Source organism: Pelophylax lessonae (genome assembly GCF_965119305.1).
Source record: "Pelophylax lessonae genome assembly, chromosome: 3".
NCBI classification, from domain to species: Eukaryota; Metazoa; Chordata; class Amphibia; order Anura; family Ranidae; genus Pelophylax; species Pelophylax lessonae.
In genome coordinates this window covers 392,046,248-392,068,416 of record NC_138770.1, presented here as the reverse complement: position 1 = coordinate 392,068,416, position 22,169 = coordinate 392,046,248, and the positions used below count along the sequence as shown (strand labels likewise).

General features: G+C 41.9%; 1 protein-coding gene across 1 annotated transcript in view; it reads right to left on the bottom strand.

Annotated features, from left to right (window-relative positions):
* Positions 1-22,169, bottom strand: part of QRSL1 (glutaminyl-tRNA amidotransferase subunit QRSL1) — a 97,587-nt gene that overhangs the window by 23,054 nt on the left and 52,364 nt on the right. Inside the window, exon 6 of the mRNA XM_082249923.1 lies at positions 2,770-2,945. Within this exon, the coding sequence (XP_082106049.1) occupies positions 2,770-2,945 (176 nt within the window). The remainder of the gene's footprint in view (positions 1-2,769; positions 2,946-22,169) is intronic.

Sequence of the window (22,169 nt, the reverse complement as noted above, 5' to 3'; positions counted from 1 at the left end):
TCCCCCGATTCTTGTTGGATCACTTCCTCCTGTCCTATGAACTTCATACTTATATGGACTTCTTATGAACTTCTTATAAATATTTATACAGAGACTGCCCCCTCAAACAGGGTCTGGTTACCTGTTGGTGCCTTCTATCCTTGTCCTGTAGGAGAATCAATCTGAGCTGTGTGCTATGAGCTGTGATGCCTGTGCTTAGTACAAGGTTGTGAGAAGGAGCTTAACGGGCACCCATTGAGGATGGTGGGCACCTAAAATCTGGAAATCTGGGGGGAGGGGGGCCCAGTCCTCCCCAAAACCTCCCCCCAGATCATGTCTATACCACGTTCCACTATGCTTAGGATATTGCACAGTGCCTAAATGTGTTTACTGTTCAGGTGTGTGCCTATTCAGTATGTGTATAGCCAAGAGGGGGTGGACTGCTGAGCTTGTAATCACGCCCTCTAAACTTTTAAACAGCAAATGGACTGTTACAGGCACCTACATGATAGATGAAGTGCCCCTGCTGGAAAAACAAAAAGCAAAGAAATATAGGACGGACGATTCAGGATTACACTAATATTTGTTAATTACTTAACCTATCCCATACTTCTTTATTTACCCTACGCCTACTATGTCTGCCAAGAACACATCGCTAACTATCCATATTTTATCTCTCAATGTCAAAGGCCTCTACACCCCTGAAAAAGAAAACTGGATTCTTTTGCAGAAGGAACCTTGGTTCTCAGAGGAGATTTTAACTTTCCACCAGACCCCAAGATGGATTCCTCGAAGGGTAGCTCCTACTTCTGTGCTTGTTCCTTTGCAGTACTGGCTCCATTGTACAGCTCCATTGGGTGCACCATCTATGTGAGTGAGATTGTCTTAAAACTTTTTAAAATAAAGAAATGGCTTTACGTTATGGCATTCTTTTATTGTTTTTTCTGTGCGACATGCATATGAGTGCTTTATAAAGAAGCAGTGGTTAACGGTGCACTTCATACATAGTTGTATATAGATTTAAGTACTGTATATATATATATATATATATATATATATATTATATATGAATTCACTCCCTGAGAACAGATAAAACACTAGGAGGACCTTATTTTGTGGTCAGAACTGGCTGTGGCGATTAAGGACATGAACACAGACAAATCCCCAGGAACTGATGGTCTCATACTTGCAATAAAACTTTACCTGTCCAATTTGAAAAATAAAAGTATAGCTATAAGCAAAATTTTTTTTTTTTTTTTTTTTAAACCTAATTCCAAAAAAGTTGGGATGCTGTGTAAAGTTGACAAAAAAACAGAATACAATGATTTGCAACTCTCATAAACCCACATTTTATTCACAACAGAAAACATTTAAAAATGAGAAAATGTAGCATTTGAAGGGAAAAAAAGTCAGGCAATTTTGAAACAGGAGGCAGCAACACTTCTCAAACAAGTTGGGACATGGCCATGTTTTCTATGATGTAGAATCCCCTCTTCTTTCAACAACACTCTGTAAAAACATTTGGGAACACAGTCCCGAGTTTGTCATATTTTTGGTTTCAAGATGTGCCAAATATTTTCAATTGGTGAAAGGTCTGGACTGTAGGCAGGCAGGTAAGGCAGCTGGACTCTTCTACTACAAAGCCATTCTGATGTCACACATGCAATAATGCAATATGCAGTTTAGCATTGTCCCACTGAAATATACAAGGTCTTTGAAAAAAAAAGAAGAAAGAAGAAAGAAAGAAGAAGAGGATGGTCTGGATGGGAGCATATGCAGCTCTAAAACCTAGATATATCTTTTGGCGTTGATGGTGCCATTCCAGATGTGCAGGCTGCCCATTCCAAATAAACTAATGCACCACCATACCATCAGAGATTCTGGCTTTTAAACTATGTAGTGATAACAAGCCAGAATGTCTCTTTCCTCTTTAGCCCAGAGGACATGGAGCCCATAGTTGCCAGAAAGAATGTCAAATTTCGTCAGATTCATCTGACCACAGACCAATTTTACCTGAGTTTTGGCCCAGAGAAGACAGCAGCGTTTCTGGATTATGTATATATGCGGCTTCTTCATGATAATGCTTGTTTGGATGGCATGGCAAACTACGTTCATAGACAGTGATTTTTGGACGTATTCTTGAGCCTTTGCAGTGATGTCTATCACAGAATCATGCCTGTTTTTTAATGCACAGCTGTCTGGGGGTCCTAAGATTATAGGAATCCAATATTGCATTTTGGTCCCTTGTGCAGAGATTTCTCCATTCTTGGAATCTTTTGATGACAATATAGATTATAGACGTTTATCTATTTAAAATCGTTGTCATTTTAGAAACATTATTCTCAAAGTGTTCAACAATTTTTAGATGTAGCTTTTCACAGATTGATGAACCTCTGTTCATCTCTTCTTCTGAAACACTCTGACTCTCTAAGATGCTCTTTTAATACCCAAACATATTGGTGACCTGTTGCCAATCAACCTAATAAGTTGCAAAATGTTCTTCCAAGCTCTTCCTTACTTTGCCAACTTTTTGTTGCCGTGTCCCAACATTTTTGAGATGTGTTGCTGCCATCAATGTCAAAATGACCTTATTTTTTCTGGTACAGTATCTCAGTTTAAACATTTTATATGTTTTCTATTGTGAATAAAATATGGGTTTATAAGATTTCATCCTGTTTTTTATGTAGATTTACACAGATTCCCAACGTTTTTGGAATTGGGGTTGCATTATAAATGGGCATTTCTCTTCCTCACATACACTACTAAATAAAAAAATATATGGTAAATTACCAAGCATTGTTGCAGCATCATCCACACATCTGGTTAAAATTCCAGGAACATCCATAGAGTTTACCAAGGGAATAAGGCCATGGCGAGAAACAAGCCCATATGTGGGTTTAAAGCCTACTATTCCACAGTGAGATGCAGGGTTACGGGTGGACCCCCCAGTATCTGATCCCAGAGCCCTGTACAAAGTCAGGCAAGAAGAAAAGCGGTTACTGTAGGCACACTGTTCTGTTTCAATAAAGTCAACAATGCCCTAGACATATAGACATACAGTCATGTAAAACAGTAAATGCACATGGAAATTGTTGACATTTCCAACACATTATTATTATAATATAGGATTTATATAGCACCGACAGTTTACGCATCGCTTTACAACTTGAATGTGAACAGGCATTAGATCCTCAAACAGTTCTTACAACTAAAAGTGACATACCTGAATAAAAGTACATGGAACGTTTCAACATACATATCAACAGAAAGTAATAACTTACTGTGAAAGAAGTACACCCCTGACCTGTTTTGCCCCCGTTAGCATAAATTACTTCTTGGGCACATTGTGCATCAACTCTGCAAAATCCCTTCAGTTGCAAGAGGTTTGTAGGTTTCCTTGCATGAACTGCTGGTTTCAAATTCTTCTGCAACGTTTTATTGGGATTCAAACCAGAGACCTGACTAGGCCCTAACCCATATTTCTACTTCAGCCATTTCTTTGTGCTTTTGATCATTTATGTCCAATACATTTCTGGTTCAACAGCTTTCGAACAGATGATGTCTCATTTTCACAATTTGATATGATGCAGAACTCATAGTCAACTAATGACTGCAAGCTGCCTAGGCCTAGCTGCCCTTCCAAGACTGCAAGCTGCCCAGGCCTTGAAGCAGCACAGCAACCCCAAATCATAGCATTTCCATGCTTCACTGTTGGTATGAGGTTCTTATCATGAAATGCTATTTGCAGCTTGCGCCAGAAGTGTCTGTTGTTACTCTAGCCAAACAACTGATTCATCTGTCCAAAGAACTTTGTTCCAGAAGGCCTGATCTTCGCCCATATGTTCTATGAAAAACTGTAGTCTTGCTCTAAAGTTATTTTTGGGCAGCAAAAGTTTTTTTTCCCCCTGGCACACATTCCAGGCAGGTTAAAATGGTGCAATCTCATTTTGACTATGGGTGCACGCACCTTGATGCCAATTGTTGCAAGAGATACCTGCAGATATGATCACACAAATACATTTTGGGGTTCTTGGAGATTTCTTCTGGCATCAAAGGGCAGCTCTTGGAGTGACTAGTCCTGGAAAAATTAGCAGTCATTTGAAATCTGTGCCACTTGTAGGTTGCTTTTCTGAGGTTTCAAAATGTCAGATTCCCCTTTCACACTCCTTAAGGAGGTTCTAGTCATTGGTAACTATTCTTGAAGACTTGATTCTAAATTTGAAGCAGTAGTAACTGTACTTACTTTATCCATGTGATATGTACATCTTAGATGCAGATGGCAAGAAAAACAAATCCTTTAGCAAGTAAATTAGCTTATATTTGTCATGTCTATTTAGTGGTTTAAAATAATAGGTGTGCTGTCCCATTAAATTACAAAACACAACTTTTTAAATTATGAATAAGTGCAAAAACAAATGTATATATTGGCCTTTAAATTGCGCACAAATAGGTGCAAACACTTTACAAACAATTAAATTACTGCATGCTCCTCTTTGTCTGTGACCCTGGAGACAGGAAGTGAGGACTAGGTCGTCACTTCCTGTTCAGCCTCTGTTTACCTGGCCGTAAGTGGCCAGGAAGGCAGCCAATCAGACTGATCTGTATCTGTTTGGCTGCATTGGAGGCCAGAAGAGAGACTTGGGATCTAATAGACCCCAGATCTATCCATAAAGAGAACCTGTCACCATGGCTGTGGAGTCGGAGGAAATTTTGGGTACCTGCAGTCGGAGTCGGCAAACAATGCACCGACTCCTACTAAATTTAGATTGGAATTAAAAAAAAAAAAAAAGCAAGTTTAAATGTCCCAATTCACAAAAAGTTATAATGACTTAGTATAAGGAAACTTATAATTGAGGAGGCCAAATGTAAAAAGCAAGAACTACAGAAAGTTCTGAAAGGACGTTTTGTCTTCCTTAAAATGGATGCATGCACACGTCACAGAGTCAATTATTTTGCTATTAATGTTAAATTTGTGGATGAAAACAACAAAACAATAACACGGACCCTCGGATTAAGGGACACTCAGGCACATCACACCAGTGATTACCTTCAGAAGTTAGTGGAGGATGTTCTAGAAGATTTTGAAATTACAAAGGAACAGATTTTATGTGTTGTGACAGATAACGCTTCTAACATGTTGAGCAGAATTGAGAAGATGAACGCAGATGAAGAAGGTAACAAACAGATATTAGAGTTAGAGGAAGACAGCTCTGCAAGTATTATTATTATTATTTCAGGTTCTTATATAGCGCTGTCAATTTTCGCAGCGCTTTACATTGCACATTCACATCAGTCCCTGCCCTCAAGGAGCTTACAATCTAAGGTCCCTAACTCACATTCATACATACATGGTAGGGCCAATTTTATACAGGATCCAATTAACCTACCAGCATGTCTTTAGAGTGTGGGAGGAGACCGGAGTACCCGGAGGAAACCCACGCAGGCACAGGGAGAACATGCAAACTCCAGGCAGGTAGTGTAGTGGTTGGGATTCGAACCGGCGACCCTCTTGCTGCTAGGTGAAAGTGCTAACCACTACACCACTGTGCCGCCCATATTGGAGAAAGTTTAGAAACTGAAGAGAATGCTGACATTTTTTTAGACAACTTTGTTGAAGAAGCATTGCGATGTGCTGTTCATACACTGCAACTTGCCATAAGAGATGGATTAAAAGATCGCCATGCAGCTACACTAATTGCCAAATTACAGCAAGTAACTGTTGCAGCCAGGGCCCCGAAAACCGATGCAATTTTGAAAAGACGTGCAGGAAAAGGAGCCATTTTGGATCAAACAACTCGCTGGGGAAGCACTTATTTAATGGTGAAGCATTTGCTTGAACTTAAAGACTTCATAGAAGAAATAAACCATGAAAATCTTGCATTAACTGAAAGCCAGTGGACACAAACAAAAGAGCTGGAGAACCTTCTTTCTCACCCCTTCACTGTCACCAAGAGGTTGCAATGTGACGACCTAACCCCGGGTAAATTCCTCTTGGAATGGAAGAGCCTGTTATATCGCCTGAACAAAAATGGAGGGTTAATAGCGGAGGGCATTGCATCTTCAATGATGAAAAGAGTCTTTTGCTGGAAAACAAAATCTTGTTAGTTGAAGAAGCCACCCTTGTTTATCCAGAGATGGTTAGTGATGTGGCCAGAATAGTTACTGCAATGCCACCCACCCAAGTCAGTGTCGAAAGATTAATACATACTAATACAGAGGAGTCAGAGTCGGAAGTACAAAAAACTGAGGAGTCGGAACATTTATCTACCGACTCCACGGCCCTGCCTGTCACAGCCCATGCTGTCACAAGGGAGGTTGTTCGACAAAAAAAATAAATAAAATAAAAAAGGAGGTTTGGATAAAATCAACAAGAACAAAAAAAAAAAAAAAACACCCCAGCATCCTCCTGTTCTTACATGCAAATGCAAACGTATACGTTACTCCCGCACGCATATAGAAACGGTGACCGTACCACACATGAGGTATTGTTGTGAACGTCCGAGTCAGACCAATAATTCTAGCACCAGAACTGTGTATCTCTGAACTGGTAACCTGACATAGAAATTGCAACACCCATCATTTTATTCTATAGAGCCTCTGCTAAAAAATATAATAAATATACAGTATCTCACAAAAGTGAGTACACCCCTTACATAAATTTAAATAAATTATATATCTTTTCATGTGATAACACTGAAGAAATGACACTTTGATACAATGTAAAGTAGTGAGTGATACAATATAAAGTAGTGAGTGTACAGCTTGTATAACAGTGTAAATTTGCTGTCCCCTCAAAATAACTCAACAAACAGCCATTAATATCTAAACCTCTGGCAAAAAAGTGTGTACACCCCTAAGTGAAAATGTCCAAATTGGGCCCAATTAGCCATTTCCCCTCTCCCGTGTCATATGACTCATTAGTGTTACAAGGTCTAAGGTGTGAATAGGGAGCAGGTGTGTGAAATTTGGTGTTATCGCTCTCACTCTCTCATACTGGTCACTAGAAGTTCAACATAGCACCTCATGGCAAAAAACTCTCAGAGGATCTAAGATCTAAAAAAAAAAAAAAAAGAATTGTTGCTCTACATAAAGATAGCCTAGGCTATAGGAAGATTGCCAAGACCCTGAAATTGAGCTACAGCATGGTGGCCAAGACCATACAGCGGTTTAACAGGACAGGTTCTACTCAGAACAGGCCTCGCCATGGTGGAACAAAGAATTGGATGCACGTGCTCAGTGTCATATCCAGAGGTTGTCTTTGGAAATAGATGTAGGAGTGTTGCCAGCATTGCTGAAGAGGTTGAAGGAGTGGGGGTCAGCCTGTCAGTGCTCAGATCATACGTCGCACACTGCATCAAATTGGTCTGCATGGCTGTCATCCCAGAAGGAAGCCTCTGCTAAAGATGATGCACAACAAAGCAGGCAAACAGTTTGCTGAAGACAAGCAGACTAAGGGCATGGATTAAAGCAGCTATGTCCAAACTATGGCCCTCCAGCTGTTCAGGAACTGCAATTCCCATCATGTCTAGTTATGTCTGTAAATGTCAGAGATTTACAATGCCTCATGGGAATTATAGTTCCTAAACAGCTGGAAGGCTGTAGTTTGGGCACCCCTGGATTAAAGGAACTATGTCCTGTGGTCTGATTAGACCAAGATAAACTTGAATTTGGTTCAGATGGTGTCAATTGTGTGGGGGCAACCTGGGGCTGCATGAGTGCTGCTGGCACTGGGGAGCTACAGTTCATTGAGGGAACCATGAATGCCAACATGTACTGTGACATACTGAAGCAGAGCATGGTCCCCTCCCTTCAGAGACTGGGCCGCAGGGTAGTATTCCAACATAACGACCCCAAACACACCTCCAGTTCATTTATTTCTGTAATTGGACTCAAAAAGTGAAACTCATATTTTATAAAGCTGCGTTACACACAGAGTGATATATTTCAAGCATTTCTTTCTTTTAATTTTGGAAAACTTCACACTGGACCTCATGCAACTTGGATTCTGTGCCTCGCCACTCTTCCTCCAGACTCTGGGACCTTGATTTCCAAATGAAATTAAACATTTTCTACAGTCAGTGAGGATTTGGAAGCCATGTCATCTGCTGGTGTTGGTCCACTGTGTTTTATGCAGTTCAAAGTCAGCTCAGCCCTCTACCAGGAAATTCAAGAGCACTTCATGCTTCCCTCTGCTGACCAGCTTTATGGAGATCCTGATTTCATTTTCCAGAGGGACTTGGCACCTGCCCACACTCCAAAAGTACCAATACCTGGTTTAATGATCATGGGATCACTGTGCTTGATTGGCCGGAAAACTCGCCTAATCTAAACCCCCATAGAAGAGAATCTGAGGTATTGTTGAGAGGAAGATGAGACACCAGACCGAAAAATGCAGACGAGCTGAAGGCCACTGTCAAAGCAACCTGGGCTTCCATAACACCTTAGCAGTGCCACAAGCTGATCATCTCACTGCCACGCCGTATTGATGCAGTAATTCATGCAAAAAGAGCTCCGACCAGGTATTGAGTGCATACTATACTGTACATGGACATACTTTTCGGCAAGCCAACATTTTTCTATCAAAAAATCCTTTTTTTTTTTTGGTCTTATGTAAATATTCAAATGTTCGATAGAGAATCTGAGGTATTGTCAAGAGGAAGATGAAAGACACCAGACCCAACACCGCAGATGAGCGGAAAGTCACTGGGCTTCCATAACACCTCAACCGTGCCACAGGCTGATCGCCTCAATGCCAAGTCGTTTGGATGCAGGTATACAAGCAAAGGGAGTCCAGACTAAGTATTGAGTGGATACTATACCCACTTCCATACAAAGCAGTTAAACCCCCTTCCTGCCCAGACCAATTTTCAGCTTCCAGCGCTCTCACATTTTGAATGATAATTACTCAGTCATGCAACGCTGTACCCAATGAAATTTTTTATCATTTTTTTCACACAAATAGAGCATTCTTTTAGTAGTATTTAATCCCCACTAGGTTTTTTATTTTTTGTGATATAAGTGAAAAAAGAGCAAAAATTTTGAAAAAAAAAAAATTTTTTGTTTTAGTTTCCATTATAAAATTTTGCAAATAAGTAATTTTTTTCTAAAATTTGGGCCAAAATTTATACTACTACATAGCTTAAGTAAAAATAACCCAAATTAGTGGATATTATTTATTCTGTGTGAAAGTTATAGAGTCTACAAGCTATGGTGCCAATCATTGAAATTTGAACACACCTGATGTACCAACGGCCTATCTCATTTCTTGAGGCCCTGAAATGTCAGGACAGTACAAATACCCCCAAATTACCCCTTTTTGGAAAGTAGACATTTCAGGGTATTTAGTAAGAGGCATGGTGAGTTTTTTTAAGTTGTAATTTTTTCCCCCAATTCTTGGGAAAATTAAGAAATATTTTTTATTTTTTACACAAAATTGTCATAATAAGTTATTTCTCACACACAGTATATGCATACTTGCAATTACACCCCAAAATACATTCTGCTACTCCTCCTGAGTATGGCAATACCACATGTGTGAGACTTTTACACAGCCTGGCCACATACAGAGGCCCAACATTCAAGGAGCACCGTTAGGTGTTCTAGGATCATAGATTACACATATAATTTCCTAACGACCGATCACACTTTTGAACACCCTGGAACACCAGGACAATGGCATTACCCACAAAATGACCCCATTTTGGAAAGCAAACACCCCAACGTATACTCTATGAGGCATAATGAGTCTTTTGAACAAGTCATTTTTTTCCAGAAGTTTTGGAAAATGTGGAAAGAAAATAAAATTTTTTTCTTTTTTTTTTTTTTTACACAAAGTTGTCAATTTATAAGATATTTCTAACACATAGCATGTATATAGCAAAAATGACACCCCAAAATACATTCTGCTACTCCTCCTGAGTATGGTGATATTAAGAAATATTTTTTTATTTTTACACAAAATTGTCATAATAACAAGTTATTTCTCACACACAGTATATGCATACTTGCAATTACACCCCAAAATACATTCTGCTACTCCTCCTGAGTATGGCAATACCACATGTGTGAGACTTTTCACAGCCTGGCCAAATACAGAGGCCCAACATGCAAGGAGCACCGTCAGGTGTTCTAGGAGCATAAATTACACATATAAATTTAATTACAACCAATCACACTTTTGAAGGCCCTGGAACACCAAGACAAGGGAATTACCCACAAAATGACCCAATTTTGGAAAGGCATAATGAGTCTTTTGAACATGTCATTTTTTTCCACAAGTTTTCGGAAAATGTGGAAAGAAAATGAAAACGCATTTTTTTTTTCACACAAAGTTGTCAATTTATAAGATATTTCTTACACATAGCATGAACATAGCAAAAATGACACCCCAAAATACATTCTGCTACTCCTCCTGAGTATGGCGATACCACATATGTGGGACTTTGTCACAGCCTGGCCACATACAGAGGCCCAACATGCAAGGAGCACTGTCAGGTGTTCTAGGAGCATACATTACACATATAATTTCATTACAACCAATCACACTTTTGAAGGCCCTGGAACACCAGGACAATGGAAACCCCCACAAAATTACCCCATTTTGGAAAGCAAACACCCCAACACATAATCTAGGAGGCATGGGCTGCAGATAGGTACTCAGGTACTCTGATGGGCTGCAGACAGGTACTCTGATGAGCTTCATAGAGGTACTTGGGTATTCTTATGGGCTAGAGACAAGTTCTCGGGTAATCTGATGGGCTGCATATAGGTCCTCGGGCACTCTGGGCTGGAGACAGGTACTCGGGCACTCTGGGCTGGAGACAGGTACTCGGGCACTCTAGGCTGGAGACAGGTACTCGGGCACTCTAGGCTGGAGACAGGTACTCGGGCACTCTAGGCTGGAGACAGGTACTCGGGTACTCTAGGCTGGAGACAGGTACTCGGGTACTCTGATGCGCTGGTGACAGGTAGTTGGGTACGCTGATGTGCTGCAGAGAGGTACTCGAGTACTCTAATGACAGGCACTCAAAGTACCCGAGTACCTGTCATCAGAGTACTTGACACCAGCCCATCAGAGTACCTGTCATCAGAGTACCCGAGTACCTGTCATCAGAGTACCTGATGGGCTGGTGCCAGGTACTCGGGTACTTTGATGGGCTGGTGACAGGTATTTTGATGGGCTAGTGACAGGTACTTTGATGGGCTAGTGACAGGTACTCTTTATTGGGGGGGCAATCAGTGTGTTTTAGGGTGCACAGTAATCGGTAACTGGCTGTTACCGCAATCTCCTTCTCACACAGGATCAGTGTGTGAGGAGGAGAACACGTGACAGCTAGTTACCGTGTTCCCTGTTGCCCGGGGGGGGGCTGGAGAGCAGCGGATCTGGGCTGACGTCATACGACGCCCGCCCGGATCGAGGGAGACTTCCTGCCGGCGTCTGTAACTGTGCTGGGAGGGCGCAGTGCTAGAGGCGCGCAGATCTGCTGACAGTCTTAAAGCGGAGTTCCGGGCACAAAATCAACCTAATCGACCTAACCGCTTGCTCTCCTTCACCTGAAAAGGAATTGGATAGTTAGGATTATTTTTTTTTTTTTACTTACCTTGTAATTGAAAAAATAGGTGAGTAAAAGAAATACTCACCTATTTTCCACTTCCTCCCTCTGTGGCCGCGGCCCGCTCCGTCACTTCCGGTTTGCAATGATTCCTGGGAGCTGAACGTCATCGCTCCCAGGAATCAATGCGACGGCACCGGCCCCGCTCGTCACTTCCGGTGCGACGCCGCATTCCCTGCTAAACAGCTTCTGGGCATGTCCAGAAGCTGTGTAGGAATGCAGCGCCACACCGGAAGTGACGAGAGGGGCCGGTACAGGTGCATTCTGGGAGAAGAAGACACGGAAGAGGGCGCAGAAGAGGATCGCGCTGGCTTCAGCTGCCCACAACAGAGATGGCAACGCTGGAGAAGAAATTTTATAAGCGAGTATTTCTTCTTGCAGGTAAGTGCAAACCGGGACAGATCAGAGGCTAGCCATTGTGGAATGTACTAGCCCTGACTGTCCCGGGGGTATGTTCATTGAAAAAATCTTTTTGTGCCCGGAATTCTGCTTTAAGGGCCGTACACACTTGACGAAAATCGGACGAAATATCCTCCGATTTTTCTCTGTCTTCTCAGTGTTCATTACCGTTTTTAGTTAACAGTGCATAAATGTTCACGACATTTCTCGTCCGATTTTTATTTTTTTTGGCACATTTGTTCCTAGACTTCCGGGTTGTCAGCAACTTCAGATCATGCGCGGTCTTTCGTATCCGATTTTTCACGGACATACTGCATACACATTAAACGAAAATCGGTCGTCTGGGGACGGACGAAAAAAAAATTTTGGTGTTTTTCCCTCCGTTTTTTTTCGTTGAAAATGTTGGCATCGGCTGCTGAAAGTTGTGTACACACTAGGCGAAAATCGGACGATTTCACATCGGGCGGGAATTTTCGGGAGATTTTCTACTAGTGTGTACCCCACTTTAAAGCGGAATTAAACCCTCCTATCCTTTACAGCCAAGGAAGCTGATTCTGTTTGATCTGCAACTGCAATGGTGCTGCACGTGTGATCAGTTATGAATCCAGCCATTTGATGGTTTGACTGTTTGGTGTGGACACAAGCAAATGTGACAGTTAGGCCTCATGCGCACTGGACATTATCAAAACATCAGTAGAAAGCTGTAGCTGTTAAAGGGGTTTTTCAGCTTTTTTGCATTCGTGTTTTATAGCTTTTTTTCATCTGTAGTGTTTTTTAGCAAAACTATACGCCCACAATAGCTTATTGCACAAAAACTTTGCTAAATGCCAAATAGCTGTGTTTTTCAGCGTTTGTGTTTTTAAGCTTTTATCAGAGTTAGAGCATTTTTGCAGCTGAAAAGTGCCTCTTAAAAACCCACTAGTTCTGTTTTTTTTTTCCAGCCAGAAAACGCCCCTGCCAAAAAACTGCTGATAACAGGCTATGTGTGCATGGACGCATAGGATAACATGATGTGAATGTACAATGTATATGTAAAGCGCTGCGTAAATTGACAGCGCTATACAAGTACCTGAAATAATAATAATAATGTTGGGGAGTTTACTGGCTGCAGAAAAAAAAAGTCAGACGCCAAAAACAGCAGCTGTAAAAACGTCCAGTGTGCATGAGGCCTTAGCAATACCGGCATTCCAGGAATGTAACTGTTTTTTAAAACCGTCTATACGATGGGTTTAGTTCTTCTTTATGATTTACTGCTGCTCAGTAGCTTTGGGCTTCAGCAAAACAGCAGCCTCCAGCAAGAAGAAACAGGAGCAATCCTGGAGACAATTTACAGCATACACTAATTTTGGTATGTGTGTTCTTTGCTAAAGAACATTATTTTTTATCAAGTTGTTATGGGTAAAGTTCCACTTTAAGCAGACCATGGCAAAACCTTAGTTTACATATAAATGCAATACGTTTTTTCTATTGCTGATTTAAGTGTGATAGGCTCATTACAATATAGTTGACTTTTAAGTAGAAAAGTAATCACATTGAAATTACACTTTTTTGATTTTGAGAAGACAAAATGAAGGTGTGTGTATAAGGCTGTCAGTTATTGCACCCTAAACTTTCCATGATGTTTCTTTGTGTATTTGCTTATGCATCTATGCAAAAATCAAGCAAACATTTTTTCCATGAGCAAAAATTTAAAATATGGGCTTCTATATTTACATACATAGACTAAAATGCAAAATGTGCACCAGATTCAGAACAAACAGGCTACTAATCTATCCGATATCCTAGAGATTACTTTAGGGGATGCTCTAGGAAGACTTAGCGGGGCTGCCACCTACTATAGTAGATTGTACTAGATAGCAGTGCACAGTCATCATGCAATGCACCAAGATAACAACCATCTTGCTATAGTTTTAATGATAAAAGGAAAATGAAAATTAGCATGTCCTATATTGTTATCCACAACACGGTCAAAGAAACTTTATTTGCAAACCTTTTTCAGTTAAAGTGATAATATTACCTTCCTTTTACATTTGCAGATCAACTAATCAAAAAAAAAAAAAAAAACCACTTACATTGATCATCAAAGCAAAAACTAATAATGAGATTAATGTGCATACCACGCAGATTAGAGTTTTTATTTTGGTCACAAAGGAACAAGATTTAATTCACTGTAGATTTGTTACTACGATTACCAGCTCTAATTGCCTTTGCGTAGATACCTATTAAAGAGTAGGGATGAGCTTCGAGTTCAAGTCAAAAGTAAGTTCGACTCGAACATCGTACATTCGTTCGTTCGTCGAATGACGAACAAATGTGCTTCTTCGCGGGAAATTAGAGTTTCCCATAATGTACTGCACTCGTGCAGCGCGTTACGTGATTGGCCAAAGCATGCATCCTGACCTCATGCTTTGGCCAATCAATTGATCTCTGCCATGATTGGACTAAAGGCAGACTGCCTTTAGCCAATCATGGCTTAGGGGCCAAGTACACGCCCCACACTACATAAAGGCTGCTCACGCAGCGTGTAGTGTCATTGTGCGGGCGATGAGACAGGGACAGGCACGCAATTGAGGCCGGGCTAGAGTAGTTTTTTTTGGAGTTCGTAAGACAGTGGAGAGACATTGCTAGCAGTGTAGGGAGAGCTAGGTTCCTATGTGAGGTAGGGACAGATTGATTTCATTACATCATATCAGACAGTGGTGAGACATTGCTAATGAAGGCTAGTTTCCTGTGTGAGGTAGGGACAGATTGATTTCATTACATCATATCAGACAGTGGAGAGACATTGCTAGCAGGGCTAGATTGCTGTGTGAGGTAGGGACATATTTCTTTCTTTACATCAGATACCAGTCAGAGTATTGTTCATTGATCAGTTGTGGAACATTCTATAATCATCACAGACCTATAGGGGTTCTAGATCACTTCAGATATCAGTCACAGCATTCATTGGTCAGTTGTGAAACATTCTATAATATTCACAAACATATTTGATAATTGATCACCTCAGAGATCAGTCACAGTATTCATTGGTCAGTTGTTGAACATTCTACAATATTCACAAACCTATTTGTTTATAGAACACTTCAGATATCTTTCAGAGTGGTCAGTTGTGGAACATTCTATAATATTCATTGACCTATTTGATTATAGATCACTTCAGATATCAGTCAGAGTATTCATTGGTCAGTTGTGGAACATTCTATAAGCATCACAGATCATCCATCTATAGGATTATAGATTAAATCAGATATCAGTGAGAGTATTATTAATCAGTCACTTGTGCACATCTATAACCACCACAGCTCATCTATAGGGCTATCAATTACATCATATCAGGTCATTGAGTATCTATTGGTCAGTTGTGTATACCCTTTATTTTTTATTTTTTTCCCTTTATTGATCTGAATCAACATCATGTCCGAAAGGCTGACAAGGAGAGGCCGACGCTCACAGGCCACGAAAAGAGGGCAAGCAGCCTCTTATGTTTATTTAATTTGTCTAGGTGTTTCCCACTTCTAGCTGCAGCTGTCTATTTTCTTTTTAGGTGTTTTAGCGCGGTTATTTTTTTAGTATTACAAGCAGCCTCTGTGTCCATTGTGAAAATTGTTGGTCACAGTCGACAAAGCATCCTCTGCAGGCGGGGCACAACTGTCCTTTATTTCCGGTGCTGCCCATGATATTCAGCCACAACATGTGGAAGAGTTGGTGGAGTGGATCAATAAGCCTCCAATCATCCTCCTCATCCTCTGACACCCACGCTTCCAGTAGTTTGCCTACCACCGCAGCTGCCAAAGCGGCCCGTTCCACAGGCTCCTTCTCCACAGCTACTCCTTCAGTCGCCCCATCATCATGCATGGAGGAGTCACCTGAACTATTCGATCATAGTGTCAGTGACATGCTTCTGGAGAATGCCCAGCAATTTGAAAGCTGTGATGTTGGTTCCCAGGTTGATGAAGGGAATAAACGTGAGCCTAGAGAGAGGGGGTGACAATGACGGACAGGAAACCAGCAGTCTTGTTGCCACAGCTGAAGCATATTGGCAAGTTTGCTCCAGTGACGAGGAGGGAGGGGATGATGAGGTCACTGACTTTACTTGGGTGCCTGACAGGATAAAGGAGGAGGAAGGGGGGAGGAGGAAGGGGGGAGGATAAGGAGGACATACAACTCCAACGAGGCAGGATGTGCTCCAGGTGCCGCCATAGCCAACCTATTGCGTCACAGCACAGAGCTCCACAGGTGCAGGGTGCTGCAAAATCACAGTGGACTCCAAAAAGTTCATTAGTGTGGGCTTTTTTCAGCATCTGTGCAGTAGACCGCAGCATTTCTGTTTTCAACATGTCTGAAGAGGATCAAGCGCGGCCAGAACACAAGCTGCTTGGGCACCACATGCTTGACAAGGCATATGACAACCTGCCATGCAGTTCGTTTGCAACAGCACCTGAAAGAGGCACCAGATCAAAACAAGCATACATCACCTTGCTCCTCATCTGCGATCTCTAACCCTACTATACATCATGCCTTCTCAAATACCAGAATTGAGAGGGATAATGGTATAGCAATGAGTAGCACAGAGACTTGCACCCAATCTGCTAGCAGTACACCACCGCTTGATTTGAGCAGCCGGCAAATTTCACTACCCCAGTTGCTGAACTGTAGAAAGAAATACTGTCCCAGCAATCCACAAGCTCAGCGTCCTAATGCTAGCTTGGCCAAATTGCTAGCATTACAGTTGCTGCCCTTTCATCGGCTCCCTTTCGCCAATTTGTGGAATGTGCTGCACCACAGTGGCAGGTCCCAAAAAGGCATTTCTTTTCGCGCAAGGCCATTCCGGCTCTCTACCATCATGTGCAAGGTAGTGTGTTGGCCTCGTTGGACAAAGCGGTCAGCAGAAAGGTGCACATTACTGCTGACTCTTGGTCCAGCAGGCATGGACAGGGACGTTACATTTCTTTCACGGCGCACTGGGTAACTCTGCTGGCAGCTGGGAAGAATGCAGGACAGGGTTCGGTGTTGCAGCTTGTTTTGCCACCACGCCTCCAAAAAGCTGGTGCTGGTTCTGCCACATCTGGCTACTCCACCACTTCCTCCTTCTGCTCAATTGTCCTCTGAAGCAGCAGTGCTCCCTAAGCGTTCAAGGGGCTACGCAAGCAGTCAGGCTAAAAGATGCCATGCTGTGCTTCAGTTGGTCTGTCTAGGGGATACGAGTCACACCGGTGCAGAGATTCTGTCAGCTCTGCGGGAGCAGGCTCAGAGATGGTTGATGCCACGACAGCTTGAGCCAGGAATGGTTGTATGCGATAATGGCACCAACCTTCTCTCCGCCCTCCGACAGGGACACTTGACACATGTTCCATGCTTGGCACATGTTCTGAATCTGGTGGTGCAGCGTTTCCTGAGCAGATACCCGGGCTTCCAAGATCTCCTGAGGCATGCCAGGAAAGTCTGTGTTTGTTCAATGCCAGTGCTTGCTTATCTGACATTCAACGGGAATTCAAGCTGCCCACCAACTGCCTCATTTGTGACATGCCCACCAGGTGGAACTCAAAATTGGCATTGCTGCAGCGGCTGCACATGCAGCAGAGGGCCATCAATGAGTACCTGTGTGAGTATGGCACAAGGACAGCGTCAGGGGAGCTAGTTTTTTTTTTTTTGCCACGCCAGTGGCTTTTGATTAAGGATGCATGCATCGTCCTGTCACCATTAGAGGAGGCCACAAGGATGGTGAGCCGGGACGATGCATGCAGTGACACTATCCCGCTAGTCTACCTGCTGGAGCACACACTGCATGGAATCATGGACAAGGCACTTGAGGCAGAACAGCGGGAGGAAGAGGAGGACTTCCTTTCTGCAGAAGGCCCCCTTTGTGCAGATATCATTCCTGCAGGACCACAAAACACACAGGAGGAGGATTTCGGCAGCATGGATGTAGAGGAAGAGGATAGCATACAGTAGTCATCAAGGATGACTAACAATGTCTTCTTTAGTGACCCAGAGGACTCAGAAGCTCATGCCTCCTCCAACTTACATTGCATGGGCTCCCTGATTCTGCAAAGCCTTCGAAAGTACCCAAGGATTCGTGCCATCAAGAAGAGGGATAATTACTGGTTGGCAACCCTTCCTGATCCATGTTACAAGGGTAAAGTAGCAGAGCTCATCCTGCCTTCGCAGAGGGAGCAGAGAATGAAACATCTTGAGAAGGCCTTGAAAAAAAATTTGTGTACCGCCTTTCCAGACACTGGGAGGTCAACATTCTCCGGACGCGTTTCTGAGGCATCGTTCAGCCAAAGGAGGAGCGGTGGAGAAGGCGGCCGGCTGACCGATGCCTTTAAACAGTTCTTTTGTCCTCAGCAGCACCCAGGGCTGTTAGGTTTAAGCAACCATTAGCAGCGTCTCCATCATATGGTGCATGATAATCTAGGCGCAAGAACAGACTTGGAGACCTTTCCAGCTGAGCATCCACTGGCTTACTGGGCCTTGAGGATGGACCACTGGCCAGAACTTGCTCAATATGCAGTGGAGCTACTGGCCTGTCCTGCTTCCAGCATGCTTTCGAACGGATGTTCAGTGCTGCTGGAGGTTTTGTGACGGACAGAACAGTGCGTCTGTCCACAGACTCTGTTGACCAGCTGACTTTTATCAAAATGAACCAGTCCTGGATCAACAAGAGCTATCAGCTATCAGGCCCCTGATCCTTGAAGACTGCATATGCTGCCTGTCCTATTTCTCTACCTTTATTCTGCTAGCTTCCAACAATGTTTTTGGTTTAGGTCACTACCAAGCCCCAAGGCCTAATTTTTCTGCACTTGTATGACAGGTGCATACAATTTAAATGTCGTATGTCATTTTTAATAGCAGGCCCTGTCCCTGTGCCCTGCTAACTGTAAGGGGTTACGGTGTTCAGGCACCACCAACAGCAAAGGCCCAATTTTTGGCACCTGTGTAGTACATGCAATCTCAAATTTGCCTGGAATTCTTACCAGCAGGTCCCGTTCCTGCACCCAGCAAGAGTAACTGCGAGGTCTTGGCTACAGTGTTCAGGCACCACCAACAGCAAAGGCCAAATTTTTGGCACATGTACAAGCAATTTCATATTTGTATGGATTTTTAAGCAATAGGGTCTGTTCCTGCACCCAGCAAGAGTAACTGTGAGGGGTTACAGTGTTCAGGCACCACCAACAACCAGGGCCTAATTTTTCTGCATCTGTATGACAAGTACATGCGATTTGAAATTTGTATGTATATTTGTATATGACATTTTTTGCTTTAGAAATGTCAGTATTGCTGCAGCAGGCTACATACATAGTAGAGATGCACTATTTTACAGGCACATTCAGGGGACCCCCCAGGCACGATATTTGAAGGAATATTTAATTTTTATAGTTTCACTTTAAGCCTCATTAAAATCAGTAAATCAGTGCTCCTTTAAAAACGATCGTTTTTAAAAACTTTTATCATTGCTACATGTTCCCCAGGTCAGGACCCGGACCCCCATTCAGTTTTTTGGGGCAATGACTTGCATTTAAGCCTTCAAAATGAGGTAGTTTGATTTTCGAGGTTCGAGTCCCATAGACTTCAATGGGGTTTGTTTGTTTGAACAAACATTTCCTCTGTTCGCGGTGTTCTGGTGCGAACCGAACCGGGGGGGGGGGGGGGTATTTGGCTCATCACTATTACAGAGTATGCCCAGCCAAAACATATGTGGTTTCTAATTTAATATTAATAGCAGCAGATATTCTCTCTCTTGCAGATGTTCAAGTGAGATATTGTTTATTATTTTTAGCGCTGGGTGCGTAGGTTTTTATTTGACAAATTTTATACCTACTCCTTTTATTGCATATGTGGTTTCTAGTTTTAGAAATAGAAGAGGATCAGTTTAGATATCCTGTCAAGGATTTACCACTATCTGTACAGAAAATACCTGTTGATTTTAACAAAAATGCAGTGTCCTTGTCACTGTGTCACCTTGTCCTGTGTTATAAATTCGAAGCAAAAAAAAAATATATCCTTTCTTGTGTCAACTACTAATCCCATCATCCCCCACGTCATGGAGATGAACAATAGCGGACATGCTTGAAGTCCAGCATGGGTGGCAACCATGGTTCCCTCCATAGAAATAGGGGAACTTACCTAGGATTACATGTGAAAATAAAGGAACAAATGCCATAAAAAAGTAACAAATTCAGCCACCACATCTTAAACTAGCCATACATTATACAATTATCTTATTCAATTTCCTTTAGATTTTACCTTCAACTGTGTAGTGCAAGGGCCTGCCTGATTTTATACAAACTTAAAGTGTTTAGGTTTGACCTTATATTATATGGTTTTGGTAAATCTAAAAGGAACATTGTACAAAAAAGTTGTATAATGTATGGCCAGTCTAAGGATTAATATGCTGCAATATATTACATTTTCGCTTTTAGGGTTAGATACACTTTGATTGAACATACACTTAAATGCAAAACTTTTTTCTTTTTTTTAGTTTCGAAAAGAGTGCTAGAAAGGTCAGACTATGTGTCATAATTTGACTGCTGTGTGTGATGATAGATTTTATCTCGATTTTAACACCAGGATAAGAATTTAGTTTAGAGGTGTAAAAATAGACAGTAATAACAACCCTGCTATACACTATGTGCACATTTATTAGGCAAGTGAGTATTTTGACCAAATCATAATTTTTCTGTATATTGTCCAACTCCATCCAAGCTGTATAAACTTGAATGCATATTGGATTTAGGCTCACCAGGTGATGTGTATTTGTGTAATGAGGGAGGGTGTAGCCTAAGGAGATTAACACTCTATATCAGTGTGTGTATATTTATTAGGGAGCCTCTTTTCCTCAGACAAAATGGACCAAGAAAGAATTAACTGAATCTGAAAAGTCAAAAATTGGAAAAAAAAAAAAAAAAATCTTTCCGATGGATGCAGCACTCTTGAAATTGCTAAGATATTGGGACGTGATCATAGAACCATCAAATGTTTTGTTGCAAATAGTCAGCAGGCTTGCAAGAAACGCGCTGAGAAAAAAAAGATGCAAACTACCAAACATTTGAGAAGAATCAAGCGTGAAGCTACCAGAAACCCATTATCCTCCAGTGCTGTCATATTCCAGAACTGTAACCTGGAGTGCCCAGAAGTTCAAAGTGTTCAGTGCGACAGCTACAGAACGATGTTTTAAACGCCCATTGTGTCGCGTTTGCATGCTGCGCTTGGGACGCATTTGGACACGTTCAGTGGCGTTTGCGCTCAGAGGCGTTTTTTGCAAAACACATCAGGAGACCCTCCCAAACACCCACAATGCAACAGAAATATATGTTTTTCAGCCATTTTCATTTGAATGAATATATATATTATATACACACATACATACACATATACATACACTATATATATATATATATATATATATATATATATATATATATATATATATATATACACATACATATACACCCCTAACCCAAAATCTGCATAGTTGGGTCATCCTGGCATGGCAGAGTCAGGTCACCCTAAACTCCGGTCACCCTGACATGGCAGAGTGGGGTCACCCTGGCATGGCAGAGTCAGGTCACCCTAATCTCCAGTCACCCTGACATGGCAGAGTGGGGTCACCCTGGCATGGCAGAGTCAGGTCACCCTTACATGGCAGCTGCATGACCCCACTCTGCCATGTCAGGGTGACTAGTGTTTAGGGTGACCGTGTGTGTATATATATATATCTATCTATCCATCTATAGATCTAGATTATATATATATATATATATATATATATATATATATATATATATATATATATATATATATATATATATATATATATATATATATATATATATATATAAAAAGGCCTCCTGAAAACGCAACGGGTGAACGCATTCGGTCGCGTTTTTGCATTTGAAACGCCGGGAAACACACGTTCGAATGCAAATAATTGCTTTCCAAAAAACTACACTGAACTCAACTGCCTGTAAATGACTGTAAACATGGACAGATAAGATAACATAGAGGTGGGTTCAGGGGCTTCTGAAAAAAACGCCCAACTGCTCCTAAATGGCCGTTTACAAGTTGCAGTGTACATGAGCCCTTAAACCCGACCACCACTGAACAAGACATAGAAGTTGAAACGTCAAGACTGGGCCAAGAAATATCCGAAGACAGATTTGTCAAAGGTTTTTTGGA